This window comes from Eubalaena glacialis, chromosome 4, assembly GCF_028564815.1.
Source record: "Eubalaena glacialis isolate mEubGla1 chromosome 4, mEubGla1.1.hap2.+ XY, whole genome shotgun sequence".
NCBI classification, from domain to species: domain Eukaryota; kingdom Metazoa; phylum Chordata; class Mammalia; order Artiodactyla; family Balaenidae; genus Eubalaena; species Eubalaena glacialis.
Genome location: NC_083719.1, coordinates 5,177,409 through 5,204,906, shown reverse-complemented (window position 1 = coordinate 5,204,906; position 27,498 = coordinate 5,177,409). Strand labels below are relative to the sequence as shown.

Here is a 27,498-nt window from a genome sequence, read left to right as displayed (position 1 = left end):
GGGCAAATGGGATAGGGAGCCTGATGCCCCGATGCAGGGACTGGGGACCTGTCAGTGACACGGGATGCAGCCGTTGTCCTAAGCAGTGACCAGGCTATCTCACTTTTTTTTTTTTTCCTAGCAAAACTCCAGAGCCAAAGGGAGTTGTAGACAAAAGAGATGAGTACTGCAAAGCAAGGGAAGCCTCAAAGCCTCCAAGGTGCTGTCGAGAGCAGAGTTGAAAGGTCCTGGGTGCAGGTGGGAGGGGAAGGGGGAGGAGCCCAAAGTGGCCCAGGGAGAGGGCGCCTGGAAGGGGCAAAGTTTGGGCAGAGGGAGCCGTGAGGATGGGGACCAGGGTCCACGGGAAGAAAGGAGGCAGGGGTGGGATGGGGGCTGGTTCCAAGTTCCAGAGCTTAGAAGTGGACCCTGGTGTGGATACCCAAGCCCAGGGCCGTCCCTGGCACCAAGGACGGTGGCCTCAGAGAACTCGCTTCTTTTTCATTTCTTGTAGGTCAAGCGCATTTGCAGGGATTGTGCACCCTGTCCTGGGATTAGGGGCAGGCATGCTTCTCCGTGGAGATCCCGGCCATGGTGGTGAAGCCGGGGGCTCCTCCAACGCCTGCCCCCCATCTCCACATATCGGCAGCAGCAGTTTATACAACTGAAAACCATTTTTCTAAACCTTATTTTATGGGAACATCAGTGCATCATAAAAGAGATGAGAAGCACAGCTCTGGTTAAAATGTGATTGGGCTTAGAGTCCTCCCCCCTCCCCCATCAAATCCCACCATCATCCTGAACGACGTGAGGGGCTCATGCATACCAAGTCCCCCAGCTTTGTGAATCGCAGTTTGGAAGACGCTGAATCCATGGGCTGTGACTGAAGCAGGAACAGATTGACTCTGAGAGGCTGTGGAAGAAACGGCGCATATCTTATTCTCTCCTTTGTGCCCCAAACTGGGCTGCCCCTCGGCTCCCTGCCCCAGTGTCTCTGCCCCTCTCTTCCCTAGATCCTCATGTGACCCTCATTCACTCATTGCCCCAGCTGTCTTACGTCCTCTGTATGCATCTCACCATGACCCCTGTGCTCTGACCCCCGAGCCGCCCTCCCCAGACTGGTCCTGCTGTCCAGTGGGCTTCCCCAGCTGGACCTGTGACCCTATGGCCTCAGCAGGCTCCACACCAGAGCCAGCCCATGCCACACCAGGCACTGACTCTGTGTGCTCTCGGTGGGAGGGCTGGCATCTTGACTCTTGATCTCTGACAGGATCGCAGGGGTGTGGGGTGCTACCTGGAGGGCCAGCTCGGCACGTGCTCAGTGCTGCGGCACTGACGTAAGTGGGAGCTGTGGCTGGAGTCCTTTTTAAGAAATATCTTAATTGAGCTATAACCCACATGCCACACAAGTCTGTCATTTAAGGTGTACGATCCAATGGTGCGACGGACAATTTTCTGTGTTTACTTGGCTGGGCCACGGTGTCCAGGTATGTGTGTCTGTGAGGGTGTTTTCTGGATGAGATTAATGTTTAAGTCAGATGAGTAAAGCAGGGTCTTTAAAATAATTCTCTCTTTCTCTCTATATTCACATCCTATCGGTTCTGTTCTCTGGAGAACCCTGACTAATGCAAGTGGTCTTGGTATATTCACAGATATGTGCAATCATCACCACAGTCAGATTTAGAATATTTCTTCACCCCCAAAAGAGATCCTGTACCTTTAACTATCACCCCTGCAAGTTCCCTAATCCTCTCCCAGCCCCTGACAACCCCTCATCTAAATTTCAGTCTCTATAGATTTGCTTATTCTGGACATTTCCTATGGATGCAATCATACATGTGGTCTTTTGCAGCTGGCATAATGTTTTCAAGGTTCACCCATATTAGAGCATCATCAATACTTCATTGCTTTTTGTTTGCTGAATAATATTCCATTGTATGGATATACCACTTTTTAAATTCATTCATCATTTGGTGGACATTTGGGTTGTTTCCACATTTTGGCTATTAAGAATGATGCTGTAAAATTTTTCGTGTGAACATATGGTTTCATTTCCATTGGGTATACACCCAGAAGTGGAATTGCTGGGTCACATGGTGACTCTGTGTTTCACTCTTTGAGGAACTGCCAGACTGTTTCCCCAAGTGGCTGCATCCTTTTACCTTTCCACCAGCAGCTTATGAGGCCAGACTCTTAAGCCAGAAGAGGCCCTGGGTTTGAGTGTCATTAAATGACTCCTGAGAACTCCAAAATGACCCAGGGGTAGGGAGGAGCCTAGGCCGTGTGTGTGTGTGTGTGTGTGTGTGTGTGTGTTGGGGTGTGTGTGTGTGTGTGTGTGTGTGTGTGCATGTTCATTCTCTGGGGACCTCCACAGGTGTACTGGATCAGGCCCTAAAGGGTGGTGACCCAGTGACTCAGGGTGGGACAACTGATGAGCCGGCTGGCCTGGGCTGTCTGGGAGGCCTGTGCCGGATCTCCTCAGGGATCCCCGGCCCCGACCCAGCCTGCAGCCCTCCTGGAGCCCTGCAGGATCTCCACTCCTGTCTGATGTATCACTGTCCTGGGGGCCCCTCACGATGCTGACCAGGTGGGGCTTGCCCTCTGCACATGTCCCTTCGTGGAGCTGAACCTGCTCCAAGGTGAGGCCAGGCCACCCACCATCAAGGAGAGAAAACCAGAGTGGGGATGGACTTCCTGCAGCCTCCAGACAAGAGCATCCCAGGTGGGAGTCTTCATTGAGTGCTTTAAAATTACAGACAGGGTGGACCACCTAATGCAGTTTAATTATCTCATTATAACTATGACACCTGAGACCTCAGAGATGCTCGGGGGGCCACGCTTACAGAGAGGCGGCTTTCTTGAAGCTGAGGGGCTGCCGCAAAGCCACGGCTGTTTCTCACGCTCCACCTAATGGCAGTGCTGTGTCTGGGTCGCCTCATCACTCTGGGAACCAACTCCTTCCTGATCAGGGCTGGGTCTGCCCCATTAGCCTGGAGAATTTAACCCCAAACAAGGCAGAGTCCAAAGGCCAGAGACCAGAGGAACTTGTGTTCTCGTGTGAGGTCCGGTGGAGGGCTGTTATTAGTCAGCTCTCACTGCGTAACAAATTTCTCCTAAATGTAGTGGCTTTAAGCAACATGCGCTTATTCCACGACAGTCTCTGTGGGCCAGGAATTGGGGCCCTGCTTGGCTGGGTCCTCTGCTGCCATCAAGGCATCGGCCAGGCCTCATTCACCTCAAGCTTGAAATGGAGAAGGATCGGCCCCCACTGATGGTGGTTGGCAGGGTCCAGTCTCATGAGGGCTGTTGGCCGGGGGCTGCCTTCAGGGCCTTGTCATGTGGGCCCCTCCAGAGCCAGAGGGAGAGGCTGCCAGCAAGATGGAGTCACTGGCTTTCGTAACCCCGTCACGGAAGTGGCTTTCCCTTAATGTTGTCGTGTCCTTGTGGCTTGAAGCAGTCACTTGAGGGGAAGGGATTACACAGGATGGTGGGCATCCTCGGGCCATCCTAGAGGCTGCTGCCACAAGCCTTAGAGTAGCGCTGTCCATCAGAAACACAATGCAGGCTGCATATGTGTAATTTTAAACTTTCTTTAGCCATGTTAAAATAGTAAGAATAAACTGATAAAATTAATTTCAATAATATATATATTTTTTTTTAAAAAATTTATTTATTTATTTATTTATTTTTGGCTGTGTTGGGTCTCCGTTTCTGTGTGAGGGCTTTCTCTAGTTGCGGCAAGTGGGGGCCACTCTTCATCGCGGTGTGCGGGCCTCTCACTGTCGTGGCCTCTCTTGTTGCAGAGCACAGGCTCCAGGCGCGCAGGCTCAGTAGTTGTGGCACGTGGGCTCAGTAGTTGTGGCTCATGGGCCTAGTTGCTCCGCGGCATGTGGGATCTTCCCAGACCAGGGCTTGAACCCGTGTCCCCTGCATTGGCAGGCAGATTCTCAACCACTGTGCCACTAGGGAAGCCCTCAATAATATATTTTATTCAATCGAATGTATCTAAAATATGATTTAAACATGTAATTAAGATAAAAATCATTAAAGGGATACTTCACATTCCTCCTGGCACACTCAGATTTTGAAATCCGGAGCATCTCAGTTTGGACTGGCCGCGTGTGGCCCATGGCTGCTGCGTTGGCTGGTGCAACTTACACCAGGCTTCTTCCAGGGGCTAAGTGGTGAGTGGGCTGAGGCAGGGCCCGGGGACGCAGGAGGCAGCCTAGGTCCTCAACCCCGAGGGGCCCCTCCCCGGGAGAACTCACTCCTGACCTCTGCCTCTGGCACCCAAGCCAGCCATGCTGCCATGAACTCACCTGGCAGGTGCTCACCTCTCTCCCTATTTCGGACTTTGTGTCTTTGGCCTAATTGTTGCTCTTTGCTGGATGGTGGCTCACTTCCTTCCAGCTTGGAATCACCTAAGGTCAAAGGAGTTCCTTGTGACATTGGGACCCCAGGAAGAGAGGTTGATTTCAGTTTGCAAACCTGCTTCGACGGCCTGGTCTGATTTACATTTCAAGAAAAGGCCAGATGTGGTTCTTAGTTAAAACACCAATGCATTTTCGATGGAGGTGACAGGATGCCACGTATCTGGGACCTGCCGGCTCTTCCTTCTCCCCCCACCCCCCTGGGAGCCAAGTTCACCTCTTCTGTCCAAGGTGAGTCTCCATCAGGCCGCCCCCGGGCGTCCGTCCTGCTGCTGCTGGTCGGCGCCTCGTCCTGCAAGGCACGTGCTGTCGCTTGCCCCGGTGCTTACGGTTGCTGTGGAGTTTTGCGAATGCCACCCCAATATTTACTCCATTGTGCCCGCCTCGCTGGGAGATCCTTAACACTCACCTGACTGGAGGACGTCATAGCTCTGGTAACAAACAACCCGCCTTCCTTGGTGTCACCTGCAACCCAGGGTGGGTCTACCGGGGACCCTGGCCCCAAGTGGGGCAGCCACCTACCCTGACTGGCCTTTTTGCCACCCGTTCTACCCAGATTCTATCTTCCTCAACCCCTGTCTACGCTGACCTTCTCACCAAATTTAAGAGAAGAGTGTAAAATTCAAGCCCTAGGAGCAAAGGCTCCAAAACCCAGCATTTTCTGGTCTCTGCAAGGGAACCCACCTGTCCTAATGCACCCAGGACCTAAGACACTTTGAAATCCCAGGAGTGGATAAATGTTGTTGAATGGGACACAGGGGGAAATAAATCTCCCTAAGACTCCAGGTATGTTCTTTTTTAGTAACATAAAATCATCTTTTACTCTCTTTCTGTTGTAGCATGTGACTATACGTCAGCGATGATAACGTTTACAAAATTAAATAACCAGTTTTCTCTTTGACTGAGTCCGAGTGAACAGTTAGGCTGATTTTCCCCCAGAGTCATCCAGCCTATGGACCCTTGGTTGTAGCGGCCTCTCCTACCGTCTACCTCCACCCCTGCCGTCGTCCCCAGCTGGGTGCCCCTCCCCTGGTGGTGGTGATGCCCCTCCCTGAATAGAGACGGCCGGCCCGAGACAGAACACCGTAGGATTTTTTTTTAATTTATTAAAAAATTTTTTTTATACAGCAGGTTCTTATTAGTTATCTATTTTATACATATTGGTGTATACATGTCCATCCCAATCTCCCAATTCATCCCACTCCCACAGGATTGTTCCAACACACTTCTCTTCTCCAAACCTTCCATGACAGTGATGCAACGTGGAGATTCTCACCATCACTCAGTACCAGGTCGAGGGGGCAGGTACAGAACAAGGAAGACGGATCAAAACCTGTCCGTAGATGTGCACTTTGGTGGAAGAAAAGATCCTTTCAATCCCGTGAAACAAAGGTAAACAGAACTGGAACCAGCCAGGCTCACACATGCCCCATCAGCACTTCTCCGCTAAGCTGCGTTGAGGTAGAACTTACAACCGAACCTGAGTGACTACACCCCATCAGAGACAGTGCGGATGCTGTGGGGGCAGGACAAAGTCTCTAACTGGGGCGCCAACGCCGGGAGCCGACGGGGTCCCAAGCTTCATTAGCCTCTGTGGTCCTTGAAGTATCTGATCAGGTTTATAGAGTGCTCTGGGAAGCCTCCCATGCCCCCCACTTAGAGATGGGCATATGATCAGGGCTCTCCAGTGAAAGAGACAGGACTCAAACTCAGGGGAGAGTGGATGCTGCAGTCCTGCGTCTGCACTCCGCAGGGCAGCAGGCTGGACATTCAGACAGGGCTTCTATGTTATAGTGCATTTTTTTTTTTTTTGGCTGCTGCACGTGGCTTGTGGGATCTTGGTTCCCCAACCAGGGATCGAACTCCAGCCCTCGGCAGTGAACATGCAGAGTCCTAACCACTGGACTGCCAGGGAATTCCCTCTATGTTGTAGTCCTGAGGCCAAATTCCTTCTTCTCAAGGAGGAAAAATTCCAGTCTTTGCTTTTGAGGCCTTGCATTGCCTGGGTGAGGCCCACCCACACCATGGAGCTTGATCTGCTTTACTCAAGGTCCACTACCGTAAACATTAGCCACACCTAAAATACCAGCAGTGTCGCGTCTAGCGTTTGACAGAACAACTGGGAACAGCGGCCCAGGCAAGTCGAGTCAAGCACAGGCCATTTCTAAAGCCTCAGGGTTTCCATCCATCGTCTCCTGTTTTCTGCTCTGTTTCTGGCTCTGCAGGATGCTGGGACCACGCAGGTCTAACTGCTACCTGGACCTGGGTCCCAGCATCTCCTCTCTCACTCACCATCGCCTCCTGCATCAGCCCTGCCAGTGAGGCTTGGCTCCTACTTGGAAATACCCTCTACCCTCTGCTGATCAGTCCTCTTTCTAATAATCCCGTCCTCTGTGAGCCCCACCCTGAGCCCCATGTTCTCTGTGAAAGAGACTATAAATGGACTTGTTTGTGAGACCTCCCTAAGCCTGGACATCACCCTTCTTGTCTCCCATCCCCAGGCCTGTGACCCCTCCCCTCCCAGCGGCTCGTGATCCTGCCCCTTGGTGGTGGCTGAGACCTCAGGCCTACAGTGGAAATCCACCCGACCTGGCACTCATCGCTCGGCTGGCCCCCCATGATGCCCAGCCCTCCCCCTCCAGTGCCCTGGGTGACCACTGAGCATCTTCTGGCTGGCTCTGCTCCCCACCTGCCCGGCGGGACCCTGGTCTCTCTCCTCTTGCCACCCGGCATGTGTCTCTATGTCGATCATTCGGGTTTTCCTTCTTCACCTGTAAGTGGAGTTGAGTCCTTCAGGTGTGCTGTAAAAAAGTATGGGAGGTGTCTCACTAAAAGCTTGTGTCCTATCCCCACATACCCAGACAAACGGACACCTCCTGGAACAGGAATCACCAAGTGTCCTGGATCAGCCTCTGGCCTCAGGGACCCCTAACTTCTAGGGATTTGGGGTCCAGCCTTATTTGTTTCTTCTAAGAACTTTCCTTACTTTCTCATCTGTTCATTATCAATTTAAACATGAACAAAATTTTAAATATATATATAAAACCCAGGCTTTATAGGTCCATTGGAATGGCAGGATTTTCAGATTTTTCACTTCTCCCACATTTTGTCAAGCAGAGAAGTGTGGAGTCTGGAATTAAAATCATTTCGCTTATTGTGGTCCCAGCAACGCCCACATGGCGGCTGTCCCCGGACGGCCACGGATCTAAACATTGGTGTTGGTGGCAGCAAGCGTGTCACCGCGTCGAATCCCCGATCCTCTTCTTCCGTGAATTACAGAGAAAGCCTCTCCGCCTCTATCTGTGTAACCCGGATCCAGGATTTCACAGTGGTGTTTGTCAAATTTCACCTAGTTTGTTTTGGCGAGCACTTCAGCCTGCTGACTTTGCCTGTGGGCCTTCAGTCCATGATGTGTGGAATCACTTTCCCTCCTGACTCCGGCCTTCTGCAAATCTCATAAGCATTCCAGCCATAGCTCACCCCGGCCACCGGCCAAGATGCTGGCCAGGGGAGATACTTGCAGAGGTGATTCTCAGGGCATGGCTCCGTCCACCCCTCTAGGTGTCCAGGGCTCATCCTGGCGTTGGGATGGAGAAAGATTCCGGGACACGGGCATCTCAGCTGTGGACATCTCACATCGGGTGGACGTCTCACCAGTGAGCAACACTCTCGGGGGACGGTTGTCCAGTGGTTTGAATCTACTGGACGATGCTATTGCCCACTCTGGATTCTGTAATTGTGCCCACGGGACACAGTGAGAGGCTTGGGAATGATGCCCCAGAACCAGATATGCCACGATGGCCTCTGCTCTGCCCCAGACGCATGTCCCCTCGAGGAGAGGAGACTGTGTTGCCCTGACACGTTGCTGGTCGACCACACTGACTTTTGGGAGATCAGGCTCGACGGCGGCAGGGCTGGTTTCAGAACTGTGCTCTGCACCTGCAGGCAGCCGTTTGCAGAACGTAACTGGGGGACCTGAGGCGGGGTGCCCTCACTTCTCGCTTTCCGGGACGGCCTCCCCCGCTGCTCCTGATTCTGGGACGTTCCCTGAGCAGCACGGAGGCTCTTTGGAGACCCTCAGTCCCAGGGTGCTCCGGCAGTGTGAGGGTGCTGCTGGGAGGCCTAGGGTGGCCGGAGACCACGCTGGGCTCGGCGTGTGGGGGCCGGTGAGCAGGCGGCTGGGCTCGGGGGCCGTGGGGGAAACCGCAGCCCCCCTGGGCAAGAAGAGACTCAGCCTCTCCGCTGCTCTGCTCCCCAGACGCTGCCGCCGAGGGCTCGGTTTCCTGTCTCCTGCCGACTTCCAGGACTGGGGGTCTCCGGCGCTCCCCCGAGGGCAGGCACCGCGCTGAGGGAAAGCAGGGCTGGTGCTAACTTCTGCTCCCTCGCCGGCACCCCGCTCCGCGCGTGATGAGTCAGACACTCCGCTGAGTCATCCACAGCCTCGTCTGAGAAGCACTGTCAGCAGCCGCATTTATTGGAAACAGGTTGGGGACTTGCCACGAGTCCAGTTTCTAGCGGCGCCTGCCTCCCTCTCCTGTGACCGCTTCCAGAGCGATCGGCTTCTGCTGGCGGGCCTCACATCTCCTTCTCTGACGCTGACCCTCCTGCCTCCCTTTTATAAGGACCTGTGATGACACTGAACCCACCCAGATAGTCCAGGATCATCTCTCGTCTCCAGGTCCTTCACTGGATCACATCGGCAAAGTTGTTTTTGCCGCGGAAGGGAGGTCACACGGTCACAGGTCGAGGGGGTTAGGACGCCCATTCGATGTCTTCAGGGGCCATAGGTCTGCCAGCCACACTAGTTCAGGCCTAGGTTTTCACCACCTGGTGCTGGCTCTCCATCTGTGGGCAGGTCACGCCTGACACGTGCTGCAGGTGTGTCCTCTGCCAAGCCCCACCCCCTCCTGAGTGAGCCCAGCCCCCGCTCCTAAGCCATCTTGTCTGATTCGTCCTCATGGCTGAGTTCTGCTCCTGGATCACCTGAAGGCAGTGCTCCTGGGTCAACGGGGCACCGAGACCTGTGGGCCCTAGGCCGGCCTGAGCCTTCAGTGTGGGATCTGAGGAGACACCCCCAGGTTGACTGCACGCCCTGAGAAGGGCACACAGAGAGGCGGGTGTGGGCGCCCTGGCTGGAGGCTTCCTGTCCGTATGCCCTGGTCCCACCCCGTCCCCAGCCTCCAGGTAAACCCGGCGTCTGCCCCCTCGATTGGCCTGATGTAGCCACAGCACCTTAAATATTTTCATTTCTGCCCCCCCTTCTTGCTCACAGCGACTCTCTCTGACCATGCATTTCCCTTTTCATTCCTGCTTTCTCCTCTTTTTTCTAAGTAAAGATTATGGGAAATATATGGCTTTCCCTCCCTACCAAGATGGAAAAAAAAAAATGATAAAAAAAGAACCCACACAAATAGAAGGAAGCTTAGGAAGCTCGAGTGGGCAGTTTGGACCAATCTGTGCGAATTCTATGCCTTCTGGGCCCAAGCAGGCCAACCCCCAGCCCCCAGCCCGCCGAGGCCTCTTTGTTCTGATGGCCCCGCTGGGCCCGCTGAAACGTGGATCCTGGCCAGGCACTGGGGCAGGACAGGAATCTTTTATTGGTGCATCTCCTAGTTCCGTCCAACATTCAGAATTATGGGGAAGGGAAGGAAGTTCTTGCAAGAAAAAAATATAGTTCTCCCCATGACAGAGAAAGTAAATTATAGGGTGAACTCCAGACGGATATTTCTGTGCAGGTCCTGCCTGGGTTGCTGGTTGGTGTCCTATTTGTGGTTGAGAAATGCCAGTCTTCTGTTTCAGGCTTGGAATCGGAAGGGACAAGTCCTCCTGCAGGCTCATCTCACCAGCCGACCCCCGAATCCTTTGCAGCAAACTCGCCCCTCAGACCCCGGGGCTCTGAGGGGGCCTGGTCTCCAGGACCATCGTTTCCAGTGGAAACCATCAGAATCAGGTCCAACTAATCCCCGTAGAGAATCTCATCTGAGTGCAGATTGATTATTTCGCATACCACTTGGTGTCTCACTGAGTCCCAGCCTGGATGAGCTCTGGAAAGGAGAGTAATTACATGGCCTGGAACCCCCCACCTGTTTGAACATGCCGTTCAGAAGCTGCCAGCCCGGAAAAGGGGGTGATGCTGAGCATCTAGTCTCTATTCCCCATCTTCCTCTAATTAAAACATTCTCTCTTTCTAGTTAAGCCGCCAGCAGACCTTACAGCATCTGCTCTGCACCAGTCAGACGCAGCAGAATTGGGGCTGAATCGTTGCAGCTCAGGCTACAGGAACAACCAACACGGGGAAATGTAGTGCTGGGGGCAACTCCCATACAGACTCTTTCGGGAGAAGTTTGAACCTCCAGCCAATGGAGAGAGCGGAGGGGGTACCCCAGGTGACCAGGAGAAGCTGAGGGAAGGGCGGAGGGCTTCCTCTGTCGGCTCCAGGCAGAGCTGCTTCCCAGAGGGTGGTGGTGTTTCTTCACAGTTGTTGGTGATGAATTTACAGGGCTGGGGGTTTCCCTTCCTGGAGAAGATTTGCCTTTTTATCCCAAGACCAATCTTCCCTTTCTCTTTCTCATGCTCTGTGGTCCCGGAAGACTTCCGTCTGTTCTCAGCCGGGAGAGCAGAGGGTGATGAGTCAAGACTGCGGGGAGGCGTCTGCAGGACCAAATGGCAGGATGGGTGTGTCAGCTGGTGACTCAGTGCACAGCTCCCCACAGGTGTTCATTATTCAGCGCTGATTTGAGAGAGGAAAATCCAGTTCAAGGGGAAAGGTGCAGTTTGGAAGTTATGATTGCCTCTCCCAGAGAAGTCAGCACGGGGTTTCCTAATGAGATGCGCTGACCCGGAGTTGTCCTCTGTGGATCCGCAGACCAAGCGGAACCATGGCGGCCTTCCTCTCGCTTTCTCCCCAAGGTCTCACTTGGAGAAACAGCGGACCCCCTGTCCCTCCCGCTGCAGGGCCTTGGGTGGCCTGGCCTGTCAGCTCTGCCCCCGTCCCCTCCCCCTCCCCAGGCCCAGGATGCTGAGAAGAGGGACCCGAGAGCTCAGGCTTCCAGCGCCGAGTGTGGGCTGATGGAGGAGCAGGCAGGACGGTGCTCTCGGGAGAGGGTGATCCGCAGACTCAGAGGAGGGAGGCTCTGGCCCAGAGTCAAGGGCAGAGCTGGGATATGGCGTGCGTGTGAATTTCAACATCATGGGCAGGGAAGCCTGGAGCGCGTTGACTGGCAGCTCCCCAAAAGATATGTCCATGTCCTAACCCCTGGTACCTTATTTGGAAAAAGTGTCTTTGCAGGTGTAATTAAATTAAGGATCTTGAGGTGAGGAGATCATCCTGGATTATCTGGGTGTGCCCCAAATCCAATGACAAGTGCCCAGATAAGAAAAGGCAGAGTGGAATCTGGCACAGATAGGGGTAGAGATTGGCAAAATGCAGCCACAAGCCAGGGAATGCCAGGGGCCACCAGAAGCTGGAAGAGGCAAGAAGGAGCCTCCCCAGAGCCTTCCGAGGGAGCGTGGTCCTGCCAGCACCATGATCTTGGACTTCTGGCCTCTAGAGCTGTTAGAGAATACACTTCTGCTGTTTTAATCCACCTACTTTGTGGTGGTCTGTTATGGCAGCCCCAGGAAACGACGGCGATGCCCAGGGGCCCCAAAGAAAGCATCACTTAACATCTGGGCAAGTGCAGGCCCGCTGTCCTCTACCAGAACCTTCCCTTCACCACGGAGTTCAACGTCTCTCAATCGGGGAAGAGGAGGACAAAAATGTGAGTTTCGCCTGGTATATTAACTTTTTATTGCTATTTTTATTGTAGGTGTTCGCTGTTAAAATAACATACGTCTGTTGTCTCACGTTTTGCGGTGGTGTGGGGTCCAGGCAGAGCTGGGCTTGATCCTGTGCCCAGCGTCTCGCCAGTTTGCAATCAGGGGTCAGCCAGGCCGTGTTCCTTTCTGGAGCTGGGGGTCTTCTTCCAAGCCCAGGCCTTGCAGCTGTAGGACTGGGCCTCTTGTTTCTTGTAGGTGTCAGCTGGGGGCCGCTTCCAGCTCCTAGAGGCCCCTGCAGTCTCCCACCACGAGGCACCCTCACAACTTGGCAGTGGACTTTTTCAAGGCCAGCAGGAGAATCTCTGCTTTCAGGTAAAGACTAGGCTCCACTGCTTCATTCTTGCCAGGAAACGGAACATAATCAAGGGGTGTACCCTGTTACCTCTGCCATGTTCTGTCGGTCTGCCCCACCTCCACTGTGGGGGGGTTATTGTACAAGAGTGCGACTCACTGGGGGGTCACCTTCAGGGGTGGCTGACACACCTGGAGCATCTTCCTTCCTGGGTCTGCTCTTCGCAAGCTTTCCGTTTCTTTCCCGCTTGCTTCCTTCCATACCTGCCACCCTGGCACCATCACGCCACTGTGATCTTTGCCCCCAAGGGAAGAGAGTGCCGATGTCGTGAACGTCTTGGCACTTACATTTTCGGAGATTTAAAGAGAGAAGCTCAAAGGGACGGCTTTTAGTAGGACAGCATCTAATAACCTGCCAACCCATGAAGTCCAAACCTGGGTTTGGTTCCTTCCAGAGGCTGTGAGGGAGAATCCCTCCTCCGCCTCCCTCCTGGCCTCTGGTGTTGCCGGGCACGCTTGGCATTACTTGGGTGGTAGACTCATCATTTCAATCGCAGCCTCCGTCTTCACATCACCCCGCCACCGCCCGCCCCCCCCCCGGCCCCGTGTCTCAGTTTCTCAGATCTCCCTCTGCCTTTCTCTTGTAAGGACACCTGCCATTGACTTTAGGGTCCAGACTAAATCCAAGGTGATCTCATCCTGAGATCCTCAACTTAATTACATCTGCAAAGACTTCAGATAAGGTTGCATTCACAGGTCCTGGGGGTTAAGGCTTGGGCATATCTTTTGGGGGACCACTATTCAACTCACCACTACATATATATTTATATATATATATATTTTATATGTCTATAAGCATATATATATTTTTTATGTTCTAAGACAATGCCTAGTTCTTAGATGCATCACACATACGTGAGAGTGTAGATATATTTTGCACATCTAAGACAATATGACCGGAATAGCAAGGCCCTCGTCTCTGGTCCCAGCTTCACGGTGTGTTGGACGAGGACCTTCACGATGCTCTGAATTTAACTTCTGGTGCCTTAAAAACACCCTTCTGAAAAGTGAGGTCCCTAGGTTACACTTCTTTTATTGTAAAGAGTCCTTTCACTAGTCGAAGTCATTGGGACAGGCTAGTTTTAAAATCCCCCTATGGGGCTTCCCTGGTGGCGCAGTGGTTGAGAATCTGCCTGCCAGTGCAGGGGACACGGGTTCGAGCCCTGGTCTGGGAAGATCCCACATGCCGCGGAGCAGCTAGGCCCATGAGCCACAGTTACTGAGCCTGCGCGTCTGGAGCCTGTGCTCCGCAACAAGAGAGGCCGCGACAGTGAGAGGCCCGCGCACCGCGATGAAGAGTGGCCCCCACTTGCCGCAACTAGAGAAAGCCCTCGCACAGAAACGAAGACCCAACACAGCCATAAATAAATAAATAAATAAACCCAAAGTTAAAAAAAAAAAAGTTGTGCCATTTAAAAAAAAAAAAACAAAAAGCCCTATGTGATCGGAGGGAAGTGTTTGAACGGGCTCTGAGCTGAGGACTCAGCCTGGGGCCGACTGAACCAAATTAAATGCCGGAATCATTCCCAGTGACCGCTGAGGTCCTTTCCAGTTCATTTATTAAATAAATGATTGGCATGAACATTAGAATACAGAGCCTTTGCTTTTATTTCCAACACTAACTTTCTAGAGTAAATATGAGCAAGCTCCAAGCTATCATTTACTAAAAACAGTTTCTATTCCCACCATTTGAGTGTGGGAAAGTTGGACCCTGGATGCCACGAAGTCCAGGGCTCTGAGGACAGCCGACAGAGGACACAAGCCCCCCAGCAGGTGAGAACGGAGACCCCCAGAAGCTCCAGATTGCGGAAGAGAGGCGGTGGCGTGGCATGCAATTGTGTAGTGTTTCAGAAATTAGCATGTTTTATGGAAAAGCAACACCATAAAATGGAGAAACTAGAGTAAAGGAAGAAGAAAACCTGTGAAACAATGAGAATAAGATTACATAAATCAGGTGTGTGTGTGTGTGTGTGTGTAGACACACAGAATTTGGTAAAAATAAGAAGTACTGTCTAATGCAAAATGATCTGTATCATTTAAAAGCAGTAAACTTTGGAAAGTTGTAGCTAGAAATATCCTTTGAAATTAGAGATTTAAGAGTTGCTTTAGGATTAACTTAATGTAATGTTTAAGTGACACAGGAAAGTAATTGACCACGTTTAAGTAAAATCAGACTAGAAAAATCAATTAAGCTTTTAACCCCTGCTTCCTATCTGTAAGCCTGGCATAGTACTGCCTATAAATCTACCTCAAAGTGTTGCCTAAGGTGATGATATGAGAAGATAGTTCTAAAAGGTCTTTAAGAAATTAAAAACTTTGCAAATGTAGAAGAAGAGGAAGGAAAAAAAAAAAAGGAATAGTTCCCCATGGGAAAGTTTATTCATGTTGTTTAGAATTATTTGATTGGATTTAACCTTCAAAATTATTTATTAAAGAAACTTTTCATGACTCAAAAAATATTTTTAAAAATGCTATGGGATAAGTTTAAACAAAAAGTTTTGCTTTCAAAACACCATATTCTGACCCTGTTGCTTCTATAAGGACCAATCCTTGCAAGATTATACACAATCTCTACACCTGAAGGCTTACCAGACTAAACACGATTGATTTAAACTTCATTTTTGCCAACAGATTGTGTACACATCTACCTCAATATCTCTACCTTATCCTTGTGTTTAAGTCAAAGTAACTTGTTTCCATTAACATGTAACAGTTATTCTAGCATGGAAATAGAACTCAAGACAAACACCTAAGTGACAAACATAGCAGAGGTCAAGAGCACGCATTTTATGTAGTTTTGACCAGCCCCTATCCTACGGACACAGACCACACCTTGACGTCTTAGGGTGATGGGTCAGTTGCAATCCTTCTGGGTCTTTAACTTTTGCCTTAAGGAAACCGTGTCCCTGGACACAGGTTACCCAGGCCACCGCAGTCAACTCCCCCACCAGCTGGGATTGGATACACTTCAGGGAAGAGTGTGACTGGACACACGTCCATCTCCGTCACCAAGAGAAAGGCAGAGCCAGTGCCCAATTGATGGAGGACCTTCCATGCCTTTGCCCAAAGGAAAGGGTGCACATTCACTTGGGATGAAGTGAACAACTTAAAGTAGATCCTAACAGCCAACTCAAGCTGTCAGCTCGACCGTACCAGATCAATCTCTTTGTTGTTTCCAAAAGAATGTATTGAGTGTCAGTTACCTGCCAGGCACAGGGCTTCAAGACTTGCTGCTTGTCTCGTCACAGCAGCCTCAGCTGTAAATAGTAACTTCATAATTTTAGTTTAGAAAGTGGAAACAGTGTCTGAGTGGCCAAGTTCCTTATCTACACGTGATGAGAGGCAGACGGGATTCAAGGCTGTTTGATTCCAAAGCCCGTGCCTATTCAACACCAAAATAGTCATATTTTCAGATTTTAAAAGAAAAGTATGCTCTTGATTGGAAAACAGTTCCAAATATTGACACAGGGCTGAGAAGTTTCTCTGATAAACAGTATAAAATAAAAACTGAAAGCCAACTAGTGTGAAAAGTTGGCTGAAGTATCTTTTAAATAAATTGAACTTAGGTTTTGTGAAAATTGTTGCTTTCTAGAATTACTACTCTATAAGAGTTTTCCAGAGAAGTATCTCTGTAATTCAGTATTAGTTTAGGCTACAGTATTGTGCTAAGCACACAATTTCAATTATGTTGAGAAACTTTAATGGGAATCATCAGCAAACACGTTTACAAATCTTTTTAATGCATATGGCAGCTGAAGGAGAAATCTTCTAAATCACATGAAAGCTTAATTAGATTTGGTTCAATTACATTTCATTGACTTTTATAGAGAATACCTGTGACATGCTTCAAAGTTTTCATTTGGCAAACCACAAATAAATCAAAGCAAATCAGAGGGGACCACGTGACAGAGAGCTGCCCACAATGGACCACAGAGGATAACACATATGGAAACCCAGAGAAATTCTGACAAATCCTGAACACAGACTATGCAAGAACACAACCAACATTCCGTGGAAAGACATTTATTGGTTTTAAAGTCTTTTCAGCACCATTGTTTTCCCCATGAGGACAGTGCCTCTAGATTATGTGACCCGTGCATTCACCTCCTTTCAATAGTCAATATTTCTTTCCTATTTATTTTATGGCACATGCAATTCCACCCCCCGTTTTGAGCATCACAGACTAGGACAACTGTGGTGATAGTTTGAAAGTTTCCAGTAGCCTATTGCGTGTAGATTAGCATCCTACCATGGTCAAAATGGCGACAACGTTCATGAAAAAAAATCACTTCGGTAAAAGGGACAAGCAGGAAGTGAAACCAAGCATATCAATTTACAACCATTCTATTTTAGCTCAGTTAGTGTCATCACAAGTGATTGCCCAAGATCTAGAGATACAAAGTGATTGCATGTCTATAAAGCAGGACAGCCACTTAATTTACCTCCCATAGAAGAAATGGGGACGCACCTCCTTGTTTTAACTCTGCAGGACAAACAGGGTGAATCTGCAGTGAGAAGGAGTACAGGTATTTATTTTCTCACCACATACTGCCTTCATGACCCAAGAGGATGACATTGGAACCAGACTCCTCAAGGTCCATTCTACTATTTGTTTAGTGTTATTATGACCTTGTGATAAAATCTGGGTTACTTTTGGATCTACGCTCTTTTCAAATACTCTGCCTTGATTATGTCTCTTTGGCCAGCACACTTTGCGCCTGTGTTTCTTCTGGAACAGAGCTAACATTGCTTGTTTCCTTCCCTATGACAACAGTGTTTGGCTCTCCTCGTTCGTTGGTCACATACTGCAGGTCAGATGGGCCCAGGGATTGAGTGATATTCAATACTATGTAAACTGGAGGCTGCAAAAATCAGACAGATAAGATAGAACATAGCATCATAGCATAAAGTTAAGGAATGAAGCTGTACATTATTTTAATGTCTTTGGAGGGAAAAAAAGTATTGATCGTGGCCACATGGACTGAGCTCTAAGCCCCTCGCCATGGCTTCCCAAAACAGTAGGGAGTGAAAACTGCCCTTTGCACCCAGTTGCTTTCAACGCAGAGTGGATGACTTTGGGTGATTCCCAGCCAGCTTGGAAGACCTGTGGCTCTTCTGACCCAACAGTGAGCTAAAAGGTGTGCTCTTGGATGTGGTCCATGTGAATTGCCAAATGGTCCATAGGAAGCATCAGGGAGGACCAGAAAGCACCACCCAGACAGTGGGCTTATCTTCACCTCTCCAGTTGACTTTGGAAAAGCCACTCAACCTCTCTGGGTTTATGGCCTCCACTGTAGGGTGTATAAAGTTAGACTAAATGTCTCCTAGATTCAATGGGTCTGCCCTCACTGCAGATGGGAAGCAGCCCTGCTTCTCTAGAAAGAAAATTCCATGAAAATTCTGCATGCTTTTAGGAGTTCAGATAAAACAGGGAAAATCCAATTCTTAGGGAAGGGGCCAGCCCCGCAAGCCATGTTAGGCTGTGGGGTTGGACTCTGTCCTGCCTCCTGAAATCAGATCTGCAGACAGGGTCCCTGCATGGGAGAAGTGACAAGTGGCTGCCCAGTTCCCCCCTCCAGGGCCAGTGTGTATGGAGACCATGTCCGACCCCTGTCCTTCCCGCTCCCCCAGCCATAGCTCAAACCTGACTCACTCTGAAATCTTCCCTGGTTATCAGTCAGGGAGCCTCTGGCCTTGCACCACGTCGACAACTGCTGCAACGCAATTTAGCATTTAGCTGTCTGTGTGTTATTCTTGTCTTATGAGTTTCTCCAGGAAGGAGCCATGTCTTTAACTTCTACATTCCCTGTATCTGAGTGGGTAGAGAGATGCTCACTAAGTTTGGTTGATTGACTTAAAGTAAGGGATTGGGGACAGAAAGCCAGTGTAGGGTTATAAGATAATTGTATTTGAACCATTGTAATTGTTCAATCTGAGTCTTTATCCAAGTGTGTTCTAGTGAAATCCTGTTGTTACTATAATTTCCCCACACTATAAAAATGACACATAAAGTTCATATGACAATTTTTGGTTCCCAAGCACTTTCCCTCATTGTTTAAGTCAATTCTCACGCCAACCTGGTAGGAGTTTATGGCCGAGGAAACTGAGGCTCAAGCAGGTGACGTGACTTGCCAGTACCACACAGACACCGTGGGCATTTGTCTTTCTATACCGGGTCTTTCTCACGAGGCCACAGATTTTCCTCTCATGAGATAAGGCTGAGTTGTGAAAAATGGAGTAAACTTGGGGGCTGAAAAATTGAGGCCTAATTTGGTTTTGAGTAATGAATTTTAGATATTGTGAGTCTTCCAGGGACTGTGTGTGTGTGTGTATGTGTGAGTGTGCATGTGTGTGTGAGCGTGGAACCTTACTGCTCACAGAGAACTTCCAAAGCAGAGGTAATTCTTGATCTTTATGGAGCCGATGAGCCACGTGCAGTCCCACGCACAGCCCTTGGCCCACTGTGGAGGGGACACCCAGGAGCAAGGGCAGTCAGTCCAGGAAAACCGCTGAATGGAAAGGAGGCACCTGTGAGTTTGTACTTTTTCCTTCCCTTGGTTCTGTGGCCATTGGCTGGATTCAAGTTCCTGTCCGTAAGCGGGCGTGTGGAGCTGGTGGGCCATGGACATCTGCAGGCCCGTCCAATTACTCCCCTGCTGTCGGCCTGGAGAGGGTTGGATCTCTTGGCCTGTGTGGGAATGTGAGCCCAGCAGGACCCACATGTGGGGTCATCGGGAAACTTCCATGGCCAGAGGGCTCTGCTGTTTGGCCAACACTGCCATGTTTTTCTCCAGCCCCCAGAAAGGGAGTTGTTCCTGCTTCAGACTAAGAGTCAAAGCAATAGTTGAATTTTAAATTATTCTCTGCTGCTTTTAAAATAAGAAAGTCTTACCAATTTCAGCGAAAAATAATATTTCTTTTACTAAAGAGTATTTTTTCTATAACTTCCAGTTTCTAAAAAACCTATTGGAAATGCCATGGAAAAAAAGTCAAGTTTAGGGTGTACAGAGAGGTTGAAATTGAGCCAACGGTCTCCCTCCCCCTTGCTGTTGGCAGTAATCTCTCCCACCCTTAGGTTATAAGTCACCTCCTGGCTACACCTGAACCAACTCTTGGCCAAGCTCTTCAATCAGCTAATAAGCAGCACTGAAGTGACCCAGCTTTGGATATATAGACATATGTCCAAATATATACATACATTCCTAAAAGAAAGTTGTTTTTATTTTAAAATTTGGAAGAGGAAACTATCTGGAAAGAAAGAAACTCAGGTGCTCTGCCTAGCCAGTGTTTCTGCCCTAGATCTTCAATATCCACCGTGTAATTCCATTACAACCAGGAGCCCAGGGGCCCAAAGACCATGGGTTAAACGTCAGGTTTCCAGGATGGAGAATTCCGCTGTAGAGGATCAGGTGAATGGACAATTTAAGTTCATTGTCATCAAATTTCATGACTATTATTATTCACAGGGAACTTGAGCAGAAGGTCAAGCATTTTGGCTGCATGCACAGAACTGCATGTATATCTGGGGCACATCAGAACGTTGTAAAAAAAAAAATAAAAGTAGCAATAAAGGGTAGATTTAGGGGAATGACCAAACCTGCTGGAAGGAGCTGACCCCCGTCCTTTGAGGCGTGGTGTCTCAGATCTCTGATCACCTGGGTGAGTGAACAGGTCTCTGAATACCCAAAACTGCCTGAAGAATTTAATATAATCAGCAAAGAAAATTGCCCTTCCTTCATAGTGGCAAAATACAATTGGCAACATCCGAGTTTGGCCAAATCATTCCCTTAATGCTTCCAGTTAGTTTCTAATTGTCTCTCTGGTTGCTTCTGGGGGAGATTTTAATCCACTGGATTTTTGCAAAGACCATGGGTTCCTAAGACTCTTTTCCTGCACCTTGTTGCAGAATGCTGTCGTGGTATTTGTAGTATTTGAAATATTAAATTTTGTAAATAGATTAAATATTTTAAATGGAAGGATAGCCCACAGTGACTGGATTCAGGTATGCATGATTTTATTTAAAATGTGTCCAATAAGATTTTTCCACTTGGAATGAACATTTTAACCTCTTTCCGCATATTATTATAAACAGTGTTTCCTCATTTCATGGTGTTTCTTAGAAAGTTCTAAGTAACTTAACAGAAGAGAAAAATGAAATTGTGGGGAGTTAAATAACAGAAGTTTATATCCTAGCAAGGGTGCTCACGCATCCCAGCCTCGGGGACACACAAGTGACTACTGGGCCATGCAAATCATCGTACGGTCACTGGGTCTCCTTTGGCAGTTCTGGCATTCCCTGTCACGAGCACACAGGAGAAAATGAGTAAGGTGACTTCAGTGAATGGGACATTGTCTTTTGCTTTTGGTGGTGGGTTGACCAGCAGAGAGAAGACAGGAACACAAATGTCGTAGGAGCATCTCAGGCTATCGGCAGAGACTGTCCGCATCTCACCACCGTTGCTCTGAGCCCCAGGGAGGGCGCCCCTGGCGTCTGCACCGTGTGCGCCCCATCATGGCCACAGCACGCCCGGCTTCACCCACGGGCACGGGCTGAGCTGTGGACAACACACACACACACTGCAAAATCAGCGTTGGGAGCACGGTTTAACCAAGTGGGCCGTTGCTGTTTTAAATCACTAGAACCTGGCGATGTTAAATTTTTGTTTTCATGAGCCAAAGGTCATAGCACAAATGAGGTCTACATGTCATGACATGGGGCCACAGGAAGACAGGTCTTCAAGTTATGTTGACCTGCCAGGGAGAGAAACAGAGATACAGAGCACAGCAAACATGTACTGGTGATGCAGGGCGTCCCTGTTACATACGAACGGCGCCTTTTACATGTAAACGGGTCGAGCGTGGGGCACTGAGTCTCCTGCCTGCTCTTCGGAGTTGCTGTCATGGAAAGAAGCTAAGGGCCAAAGTGATGGGGCGGGCGGAGGGGCAGGCGGGCTGGGGAATGTCACCATCTTGACATTTGTTCTAAAGTGACTTAGAGATGATCATTCATTTATAATCGAAACCTAATCCCAAACAGCGTTGGCTCCCTCTTTCTCTCTGTAAACACATCTGGTCATAAATAACTTAAACGTCTCCTTGGCATTCAGGATTCAGTTCCGGCTGGAGTGAAAAAGGATGAAAGATGCTCAGCGTGGAGGAGGAGATGTCGGGTATCTGTGTGTGTGCAGAGGCGGCTTAAGCGTCTAATGCACGTTGCAAACATCAGCCATCAGAGACGGGCGGGGTGACCCAGCCGTATTTTTCATGAGTCTTCACCAAACTCTTAAAGGTAGCTTCGGCTTCCTTGCGACTGAAGGACTTTTTTGATTTGCCCGCTTTTCTACAGATCCGCCCCTGAGTGAGAGGAAAAGATAAACCGGGTTAGAACCCGTCAGCAATCCCGATTCCCGCCCACGTTGTTAAGAACACACAAAGTGGCGGGGATTTCTGATGTCTGAACCAGTGTGATGAAAGGAGAGATACGGAACATCACAGCTTTGTTACCAAATGGATGGAGGAGTCCGGTGGCGGGCAAGCTTTTTGGGGAGAGAGAGACACGCGGGCTGCTGGCGTGCTCAGAACGATCTAATCCCAGGATGCTGGAAGGCGGCCGCTGCTCCAGGTCCCGCGCCCAAGCTGGGAGGACCAGCTTTATCAAAGGAGCATCGATGCGAAACGGAGCCCGTCATCCCGGAGGCAAAATGCTGTTCTAACTTCCCTTCCCTCCCACCACAGGATGCCTTTAATGATAACTTAGAGATACATGTTTATGTATAGATGTGTATATTTATAGATTCATGCACACACTTTAAAACTCCAACTTTTTATGTTCAAGCTCAGCAGCGATGAGTGACTTTCTTGTAATTCATGCCATGAGGGAACCAGTTCCTGAGAAGATGGCAGGGCCATTTACACGGAGGCGGAAGCCTGTCCTCGAGTCCCCAGTGAGGGGTCCAGGGGAGGCCAGTGCTTCCTCACACAATCGCCGGTGGTAGGGGGCTGGTGCCGGGAGAGGTCCACGCCCCTCGCAGTGACCAGGGGTGCTCTGGTCTGAAGGACGGAGCCTTTGGGTCTGCAGTGACCAGAGGGTCTGGTTCGGCTCAGGATGGACGCAGGCTCTAGACCATGAGCGAGAAGGGACCAGCAGACACCGCCGAGGTGGCCGTGTCTCAGGCCATCACCACCCCTCCAGGGAGCCCTGGGGAATGAGGCTCACTTGGCCTCAGAGGGAATGGGCAGACAGAGGACCACGAGGAGGTGGGCGGAGCTGGACCCTCCATCAGATGAGTCGGCACCACTCTCACTGCTCCCGGCTCAGCCGCTCCCCACGACGCCCCCCTCGCGGCCCGTCAACGGAAACGCTCTCTCAGCCTCTCAGCTACAATTCCTCGCACTTGACTCCCCTTCGTCCGTCCTGGAAGATCTGCTTGTCTTCCCGAGCATCCCACGCACGTGTTTTGTGGGTGGGATGGAAACACCCTGAGTTTCACCCACTAGCAAATGCGTGCACACCGTTCTCAGCAGTCTCCTGTTGCTTATGAACTTTCACTGACAATGCTCTCTGGACAGGCCCTCGGCATGTAATATTTTTGTTACAGCACACTGCGGGCATGTGCCATCTGTGTAAGGGGACCTGAACGGGACCTGGACCTCACCCCCAGGGCCTGGCTGGGCTACATCGCATACCTGTTCCCTTGCACAGGAATTGAGGGCAGCAGCCATCCAAGTGTGTGTGGCTTGGGGAGCAAGATCCTCCCATCCTAGGTCTCTCTGATAACCCACCCATAACTCCCCTGGGAAGACGTCTTCATTCACGGGGAAAATGACACCGGATCCCTACAAACTGGGAATGGGAGGCTGTTTCACGTATTTAAATTCAGAGCTTATGGTTCCTTTTTAACATTTGTCTTTTCAACAGTGGAGACTCAGAGCAAAGCCCAGTTGGGGGGCGGGGGGCGAGTCAGAAACCCAGAGCTACTGCTTTGCTCTGGCTGCTCTGGACATCCCTCTGGCTGAGCTTTTCCATCCGCCAATCAAGGGCAAGACCACCTCTTCTAATTAGCTGCTTGGTGCACAAGAAATGAGCTGCTAAAGGGTGAGGGAAAACTGGAAAAGAAGACAGGAAACCACCATTTACTGACTTACAGAAACTTCCCCGTCTCTCCTGCTTTGCTTATGTGGTGTAGTTACACTTATAAAAAGGGACTATGAAAAGCTAATACATTTATAATCATCATCATGTGGGTCAAGATCAAAGTCCAACATTATTTCATTAAACATAGGCAAATGCATCTTTGCAGGGATGTCGGCATCAATTTTTACATAAGTGGGAGCAAGTAAAGGGCTATTGTTTTGTATAAAATGCAGATTCTAACCATCTCTATCATTCTTTTTTATAATACTGAAAATTTATGGTATGACTTGAGAATTCTGAACTAAAAGCAGCCAGACAAATACAAGCTCACAATAATCTTGGAATATTCCAACGCTCTTGGCATGAACATATACTTTGCTAATTCTTTGTGAAAGTCTCAATTGTTACAAAAAACAACAGATAAACCCCCAAATGAACAGACCAGTCTTTGTTGCCTCTTCTTCCCGAGAAGAATTATGAACATAAAGCACCAGCACTCAGTCAATTCAGCAGCCAGGAGACAGAGACCGTGTGTGGCACTCGGAGGTCTTAGCATCTTCACTGCACTCAGCTGGCCACAAAGCACTCCCCTCTCGCCCCCTGTCTTACACCCTAGTTTGCAGCTAACAAATATCTTTTCATAGATCACCTGTCCTCCTCTGATGGGCTGTTTAAGCATCACCCAGCGACACATGGGGCTCGAAAACCAGGGCGGCTGAGCTATTCTTGCTGATATGCCCTTGAGGTGCCCACTGCACCAAGAAGGGGAGGGCACTCTGTCCATCCCGGGCCTCTGATGGGCCAGGGCCATTCTCATGTTGAACCAACTCCCATTCTTTTTTTTTCTTTTTCTTTTTTGCTTTTTGGCCACGCCATGCAGCATGCGGGATCTCAGTTCCCTGACCAGGGATTGAACCCGGGCCTCAGCAGTGAAAGTGCCGAATCCTAACCACTAGGGCACAAGGGAACTTCTTTATTTTTTTAATTGAAGTATAGTTGATTTACAATGTTGGGTTAATTTCAGGTGTACAGCAAAGTGATTCAGTTATATATATATATATATATATTCCCAGAATATGTGTATTATATATATATTCTTTTCCATTATAGGTTATTACAAGATACTGAATATAGTTCCCTGTGCTGTACAGTAGCTCTTTGTTGATTATCTATTTTATATATAGAAGTGTGTATTTGTTAATCCCATACTCTTTATTTATCCCTCCCCCGCCTTTCCCCTTTGTTAACCATGAGTTTGTTTTCTATGTCTGTGTGTCTGTTTCTGTTTTGGAAGTAAGTTCATTTGTATCATTTTTTTAGATTCCACATATATAAGTGATATCAGATGATATTTGTCTTTCTCTGTCTTACTTCACTTAGAATGATAATCTCTAGGTCCATCCATGTTGCTGCAAATGGCAATATTTCATTCTTTTTATGGCTGAGTAATATTCCATTTCATATATATCTATATATATACATATATATATCTATCTCACATCTTCTTTATATATTTGTCTGTCGATGGACATTTAGGTTGCTTCCATGTCTTGGTTATTGTAAATAGTGCTGCTATGAACATTGGGGTGCATGTACGTTTTTGAATTGGTGTTTTCTCTGCATATATGCCCAGGAGTGGGATTGCTGGATTATACAGTAGCTCTATTTTTAGTTTTTTAAGGAACCTCCATACTGTTCTCCATAGTGGCTGTACCAATTTACATTCCCACCAACAGTGTAGGAGGTTTCCCTTTTCTCCACACCCTCTCCAGCATTTATGATTTGTAGACTTTTCGATGATGGAAATTCTGACTGGTGTGAGGTGATACCTCATTGTAGTTTTGATTTGCTTTTCTCTAATAATTAGTGATGTTGCAGCTCCCATTCTTCCTTCCAGGGTACAGTCTCCTAGAGTCTGGATTTCGGGGAAACTTTCAGCCTAACTCCTCTGACCCTCTGTATTTTCCTCTATAAATCAGGGACAAAACCCACTTTACAGCATCATTATGAATGTCAGATAAGATATTGAATTTGAAAACATTTTGAGAATTTTAAGGTGTGTACAACCAACTAAGAACAGTTTTTCTTATTTTCCTAACATTGATATTTCTCTCTTATCTATTTCCATGTAACTAATACTCAGAGAGTCTTTTCTGGAGATTTTCCTTCAAATAACTGTTGTTTTCCCTAAAATACCGCTACTTGTATTTAATGCCAAAGGACCTGATGTGACAGTTTACTTAGCCCACTGTGATAGCTCTGTGCAAGCATTAAGAGGTTAGAAAAGTAAATTCTCTCTTCTGATTACAATCAATCTGTCTTGTTCCAGATTGTAAACGTAGGGTTATGTGCAACCATAGGATTCTGACCTAACAAACCTTAAAAATCTCAAAATCTCTCAGTAATATTGATGCCAAGCAATTCTAATGATAACACAGTTCTCTGGGGCTGCATCTGTCAAACAAAATCATTAGTTGGTGCTTTGGTTTGACCTTTTTTTTTTTTGCTTATAGCTTTTTGGGGGGCCAATCACAATGATCAACATGAAAACATTTCCACACAGCTAACAAGCGACCCCAGACTCAGGTCCTCGGACAGGCCACCTGGTCTTACGTGGCTTTCATTACCCTGATGTGCACATTGAATTTCAGTCTGGCTCTGTCACTTCTTCACCTCCTGTACATTCATTCATTTATTCATTCATTCACTCACTCAGTATGTTGGGTGCTGGGTTTAGAAAGACAAAGTGATCCTGGCCCCTGCCTGTAGGGCCTTAGAATCATTACGGGGAGAGAATCGGGGGTGTTGTCGCTGCTGAGACAGCAGGGGTACGTCGGGGTTTCTCAGCCCCAGCACTGTTGACAGCATGGGCTGGATAATTCTTTGTCGTGGGGTGTTCTGTGCACCATAGGATGTTCAGCAGCGTCCGTGGCCTCCGCCCACTAGAGGCTAGCAGCACCTCCTGAGCTATGACATCCAAACTGTCTCCAGACATCGCCAAATGTCCCCTCAGAGACAAAATCACTCCTGAATGAGAGCCACTGGTGTATGGAATCAAGACGGCCCAGAGCAAGGAGGAGACAGTCCATCTCTATTCACCGCTACAAGTCCTCCCCGGGTTAGGAACTGTGCTGGTTACTGGGACTGCAGGGCTTTCTAAACTGGAAATGATTTTGGTCCTCATGGAACTTACGGCTCAGAGGGGAGGATGGATTCTACCTTGCAGGAGAGGAAAAGAGAAGGGGTAGTGTTTGTTGTCTGTGTGGTCAGAAAGATTTCCACATTTGAAGACACTTGAACTGAGCCTTGAAATATGGGTAGTAAATGTTTATCAGGTCATGATGGGTGAAGATAAGGGGTCCAAAAGTGGTGGTTGAAATATGCAGCTGTATTCAGAGAAGGATGGGCAGACACTTGGTGAAGCTAGGGCACAGTGTGTGTGTGTGTGTGTGTGTGTCTGTGTGTTGGGTGAGTGTACAGAATTCAATAGACCTGACTTCAAATCCCTGCTCCAACACTTCCTGGCTGTGTGACCCTGGGTGAGTTACTTAACCTCTCTGAATCTCAACTTCCTCATCTGTAAAATAAGCATAGTCACAGTATTATATGACACTGAATTTTTATAGGGATTTAATATGTTAAAACGTATAAGATGCTTGGCACAGTGCCAGGCACAGGATGAACACAATAAATGTGGATTTTTATTTTTGAAACTATCACAGAGGATCTCATCCTTATTCTTTGGCAAAGTTAGTTTCATTCTGCCCTCTTGGGAAAAAAAACACACAC

At 48.9% G+C, this 27,498-nt stretch overlaps 1 protein-coding gene across 1 annotated transcript in view; it reads right to left on the bottom strand.

Annotated features, from left to right (window-relative positions):
- Positions 1–20,627: 20,627 nt before the first annotated feature.
- Positions 20,628–27,498, bottom strand: part of UBE2QL1 (ubiquitin conjugating enzyme E2 Q family like 1) — a 44,491-nt gene continuing 37,620 nt past the window's right edge. Inside the window, exon 2 of the mRNA XM_061187640.1 lies at positions 20,628–21,929. Within this exon, the coding sequence (XP_061043623.1) occupies positions 21,798–21,929 (132 nt within the window). The 3' untranslated portion in view covers positions 20,628–21,797. The remainder of the gene's footprint in view (positions 21,930–27,498) is intronic.